This window comes from Chinchilla lanigera, unplaced genomic scaffold, assembly GCF_000276665.1.
Source record: "Chinchilla lanigera isolate Chin_1 unplaced genomic scaffold, ChiLan1.0 scaffold00077, whole genome shotgun sequence".
Classification (NCBI taxonomy): Eukaryota; Metazoa; Chordata; class Mammalia; order Rodentia; family Chinchillidae; genus Chinchilla; species Chinchilla lanigera.
Genome location: NW_004955478.1, coordinates 3700778 through 3706615, shown reverse-complemented (window position 1 = coordinate 3706615; position 5838 = coordinate 3700778). Strand labels below are relative to the sequence as shown.

Below are 5838 nucleotides of genomic sequence, written 5' to 3'. Positions count from 1 at the left end.
GATGGGACCAGACTAAAGCAAAAGCCGTAGTCTGAAGGGCTGAGGATTTGGCTCAGTGGTAATGTACTTGCTTTGCATGCACGAGGCCCTGGATTCTATCTCCAGCACCACCAACCAAAACCAAAAGCTGCAGGCCTAGAAAAATCTATCTACTTTTAGAGGCAGAAGGAAAATCCTCTGACCTCTCTCACCTTTCATGTTCCCATCTCTTGGGACTTCTTCCTACTCTGTTGGTCAAATGTAAGGGGAAGCCACTCATTGAAGAAGAGAATCAGTGATGCTCTACTCAGTGGTCAGTCTCTTCAAGAAGGGTAAGTTAAGAAAATAGAAAATGAAACCAATAGAAAGCTTGTTTATGGTAGAGTCAGAGGTAGTACAGTTCTTTCACCGTTTTTATTCTTTCTTTTGTTGTATTCTAATCTCTTGTATCAATTCATCTCCCTTTAGACATAATTCTCATAAAAATACACTAATAGTTTCAAAAACAACCACATTATAAATAGTTTTAGCAAACCATATCCAGTTTAATATTTTCAAATAGTCATACACACTGGTTTTTAACAAGAAATGTGTGAAGAACACAAAGATTTATCATACTGTTACATAGTGGTACGTGTAACCGTTTGTGAATTGTTATATGTGCTGCAATGTTATGCACTTAAACAAGACATAATTTGTTGCTTGAATTCCAGAATTAATCAAAATAAATTCAACTCTCATTATTATATTAATTTACTCTCATAAGCCACTCACAGTTCCTGAATAAACAGTAAACAATACATCATTTATTATGTATTTGGAAATATAATTTTATAGATACAATGATAATACAATTCAATTATTCATTAAATTCTGAACACCAGAAGCGTTTCAGGTTTCAGACAACTTTGGATTTTGGAAAACTTACATAAATAATGAGACATCTCAGAGTTGGGACTCAAGTTTAAACAGGAAATGCACTTGTGCTTTATACACACCTTGTACACATTACATGTAAACAATAATATCCAATATTTGTCATATGCCTGCTTTGACTGTGACCTGTCACATGAGAACAGATGGGGAATTTTCCACTAGATGTCTTGTTGGTGTCTTAAAACTTTTGAAATTAGGAACAGTTTGAATTAAAGATTTTCAGATTGGGATGTTTAACCTGTATATATAAAATACACTGGTAAAATATTTAATTACACACAGAGTTCATGAAATGGATAAGGAAAAGATTAAAGCACACAAATAAATGAGAAAAGGATATAAATAATTAACACAAAATAAAGTGCAAATGTACAAAGCTGTAACCTTATTCACTTATTGACTGAACGTATCAAGTACACCTTGATATCAAATGATCTTTTAAAATGTGCCTATTGTTAATTACCACATAAAATGTTTGATTCTAGGACACCAGCAAAGAACAGTTAAGCTCTGAGGTTTTAAGGCTCATCTGAATAAGGAAGAAGTTTCCATCTCATGGTTGTATCCACTTCTTCATCTACGTTTCCCAGCTCCTGCTCCTTAGAAAGCTCTAAGAATACCTAAACAGAGACAAAGGACAAGGAAAAGGAACTGTCACATTGAGAGCCTTTCATCTGAACGGGGAAAATGCACGATTGCCTTCGTGTGTAATATACGGGGATAACGCAGTCTACTGAGTTGACTGACCTTTTCTAGTGTGCACTGAGAGAGGCTGTAGTCTTCCAGACTGAAGCTACATTTCACTGGTGAGAAAAAGAAAGAATGTTAACAATTAACTGCCAAGAATTATTTCAGTCATATACATTAAAAGTACATGTTATTAATAAATACAGGAGATTAATAAATAAGAGCTTGGCAGAGGGACAAAATAATAATTGTCATAAAGAGTTAGTACGAATGCATTTTAAATTCACTTAGATGTTAAGATTCGTTCATATTATTTTTTGATAGTGAGTCGTGTTGCTTAGCATATGTGTCGTAAGGAGATATATTTCCTAGATGAATGACAGCATTGATTGCTATGCTGTATGCATGAGGAAGATTTCAATCCCACCTCACACTCTGAGAGGCTCCAGTACTCTGTTCTGGAGACCCATCTGTCATACCAGGGCTCTGCTGGGCTTCTACGTGGGGAAATTGGCATAAAATTTATCACTAGGCTCACATATTCACAAGTATCGTTCATATAGTGACAGTCTCTTACATGAGATGCACTTTTAGACATCAGGAAAAGACAATAAAGAAAACAACAAAATTTGTCTTTGTGTTTGTGTCTTAGTACGAAGAGTATGGACATTAAATGTATGCTTACTGTGCTTAAATATATTATAAAATAAATGGTAATAGTAGCTCTCGAGAAAAACAAAGCAGATAAAGAAATGAGGGAGAGTTGCACATTTTTTTACAGAATGTTCAGGAACAACTGTAGTGGTCAGTCAATAATAGAGCAGAAACCTGGGAAAGTGAAGACGCAGCCGGGATATTTAGGAAGAATTCCACAAAGAAGAATTAAAGTGCAAAGTTCTAACGCCCTGCTGGGCCTGTTTTTAAAATGTATTACACGATTCTCTTTCTTAAATTTATCCAAGTATGATCTTTTGAAAGTTTCATTTATTCCTACCTTCTTCCAGTTTGTGAAATGCCTGAGATAAAGGGTAAACATCTCCTACTGGCAGCTTATAAGTCAACAAGGAGGAATACCTGGGTATAGGAAAACATATTCAACTCAGAATTTCAAAGGGAGAAGACAACCGTCAAAATAAATATGGATATTATAAATGATTTCTTTTAAAAATAAAAGTGCTAGGAAGTAATGTACAACTTAAATATGAAATCAAAATGATTTAATCTATGACTTAAATATGAAATTAAAACTATTTACCAGTGGGAATAAGTTTTAATGATTTTTGGTACCTGATTATTGTAAATAGTTCAAATAATGATTCAGCATAAATATATACATATATATTCAGTTTATGCACACTGTTTACTTGTTAAAAGCAGATACTCTAATCTAGACCCTCTAATTAGTGTAGATGAAGTCAAGAAGTAACCTGACATGATAGTTCAGCCTTGTCACCTAAAACTTGACTTGTAAAGACATCTATGAGGGGAGGTGGGCAGCCGTAGAGGGGGGACTTGGAGACGTTCCTGACCTCTAGGAACAGCCAGCATTGACTTGGGACATTCGCTTCCATGTGCTACTTTTAGCTGTCTAACCTCATGTCCTACTCTTAGCTCATTCGCAAGCAAGAGTTTGGTGCTCCCTGAGGACGTTAAGCCTCACCAGACCTCAGAGAGTTCCTTTCTTCATACCAGCCCATGCTGTTCGCATCTTGCCATTCATAACCTTCCTACATATATCAAATTCACTATGACATGGAAGGTCTAAGAAAAGTACTGAATTACATATCTTAGCATTTTATACCTTTGATAATTCATTATATTTACAGTGTGCTAAAATGAGGGGTTGGGGATTTAGCTTTGTGGCATAAGCGGCTGTCTGTCAAGTGCAAGGTCCTGAGTTCGATTCCTGGTACTAAAATAAATAAATAAAAATAAATAAAATGAAAAGAGTAGCCGTATGCCTTGTTTCTTTAATGTGCTTATTGTTTTAAGGAATTTTAATTTGAGCTCCTGCTCCACCTCCTTGCCTTTCCACCATAACATACAGACAGACACAAATGTCTTCTTTTCTCTCTCTTTTTCTCTCTCTCTCCTTTATATCTTCCATTTTGGAGTATGAACATTTTATTAAAGGGAGATGCTATCTTGATTGCTGTTTGTTTCCTACAGAGATGGGGTGGGGGTCCCAGCTTCTTGAATTGCTACCAAATCACTTACAAAATGGAAAATTCAATACATCAGTTTTTGAAGTCCCTGTCTATTATAGTCAACTCATCATGAATTCTCACAGAGAGTGAAACAAACACTGAGCACGTAAATTCTCCATGTTTCTCCATAGACAAGAAAGTTCTTTTCACCTTTCCTGCTGTGCAGCCTGTGGGAAAATCTTCAGAATCTCAGTGTGAACCAAAGGCACTTGAGACGCTTCCTTTACTTGTAGTTCTAGAATGTAATCCTTGCCAAATTTTCTTTTCAGGTGTTGAACGGAGCCAATGCATCTATGGACAGGAAGGAAAACATATTGGAAAAACTACTGCCTTTATTTTTTTGTGTTATTAAATTTCACATGTAGTAGAAAGACGTCAGTGAAAAAGATATCCACCTCAGCCTTCCAGACACCATGATGGCCACGCGGTCACATAGAGCTTCAGCCTCGGCCAGGTAGTGGGTGGTCAGGAGGACCGCCCTATCTGTATTTTTAACACACATCCGAATTGCTTGCCTGAAGTGAGCCAAGACATTAATAATATTTAAACAAAAAGCACAGAACAATAACCAGTCATACTAAGATGCTAATTTAAAAACACGAGGGTAATACGAATACTGACTAGGTTTTTGTTTTGTTTGTTTATTTGTTTGTTTGTGTTTTTTTTTGAGACAGAGTCTCACTGTGTAGTTCAGGCTGGCCTTGAGTTCACTGTGTAGTACAGGCTGGTTTTGAACTCACGGTGATCCTCGTGCCTCAGCCTCCTGAGCACTGGGATTACTGGAGGGCACCACGATGCCTGGTTCTGACTAGGTTTTAGATAATATAAAGAAAAGGTTTAATAGTTTGAGATGTGCTGATAGCATTGTAATTAAGGTTAAAAAAAGTCTTCTTGTCTTTTAAGATATGAATTGAAATATTTATAGATAAAAGGATATACTGCCTCCTATCTCCTTTGAAATAACTGCAGGATAAGGGAATGAAGTGGGCAGAGGTCTAGATAAAAGAAGATTGAACTTTTATTGATTACTGTTGAAACTTAGTACTGGCTCTAACAGATTATAAATGACTTTTGCTACATTTGTATAAAATTCCAAAGCATAAGGTTTTTAAAAACTTGGATAAAACACTGGATAGTCACCAATATGAAATTGGATTGGAAGTTATTTTAGTACAAAGAGTAATCCATAGATCAGAAAGTAGGAAGAAAAAAAATCTGTAAAATTGGGTAGACAAACTTCAGATTAAACAAAAGGGTGAAAAAGAAATGGGGAAATTATGTCAGTGAATGCATAGTGTCTAGGAAAAAGAATAGAAGAAGAAAGAGAAAAGTTAAAAACATTTCAATAACTAAAAGGTAAAATTAAGATGCATTCCAAATTAAAATACCTTAAACTCCAACAAAACACTTAGGGATTTTTAAAACCTAAATACTACTGGACTATTTTTACAGGCAACTGAGTCAGATAGAAATACTATAGGCAGTCAGACAGGGTCAGGCCCTCGAAGGAGCCAATGTGAAAGACAAGATAAGATACCTGTGGGCCAGACTTCAAGACAAAGGACTAAACAAACACACTCTCTTACCTCCCAAGGGATGGACATCTGGGACTGAAGAGTCCCTGACCCAACCCCTTACAGGAAAAGCCCCTGTTCTGTATTCATGCCCACTTGCTACTTGACTTGCTTCCCCATTTGATCCCAATTTAATCAATTTTACCTAAACAATTCTTATTGGCTGACCATAGTTTCGTCCATTTTTCCCCTAACTTGGACCCACCTCACCTCATGTTTTTACTTATAAAGGTCCCTAGAAAAGACAGAGTCTTGGGGTAACCCACTTTAGGGCCCCCCTTCTGTCCCTCTTTTGGACAGAAGCTTTCTTTTCTTTCCCTCAATAAATATATTCTGGCGGCTGGGGATTTAGCTCAGCAGCACAGCACCTGCCTGGCAAGCACGAGGTGGTGAGTTCAATTCCTGGTACTGGAAAAAAACAAACAAACAAAATTTTAAAAATTAAAAAAATAATA

At 36.3% G+C, this 5838-nt stretch overlaps 1 protein-coding gene across 3 annotated transcripts in view; it reads right to left on the bottom strand.

Annotated features, from left to right (window-relative positions):
- Positions 1-500: 500 nt before the first annotated feature.
- The window catches only part of Abca6 (ATP-binding cassette, sub-family A (ABC1), member 6), a 66299-nt gene continuing 60961 nt past the window's right edge, over positions 501-5838 (bottom strand). For all 3 annotated transcript variants that reach the window (XM_005402109.1, XM_005402108.1, XM_005402110.1), the window contains 5 exons: positions 4205-4324; positions 3960-4100; positions 2597-2676; positions 1663-1718; positions 501-1535 (listed from right to left, as the gene is read on the bottom strand). In XM_005402109.1, the coding sequence (XP_005402166.1) occupies positions 1434-1535; positions 1663-1718; positions 2597-2676; positions 3960-4100; positions 4205-4324 (499 nt within the window). In that variant the 3' untranslated portion in view covers positions 501-1433. The remainder of the gene's footprint in view (positions 1536-1662; positions 1719-2596; positions 2677-3959; positions 4101-4204; positions 4325-5838) is intronic.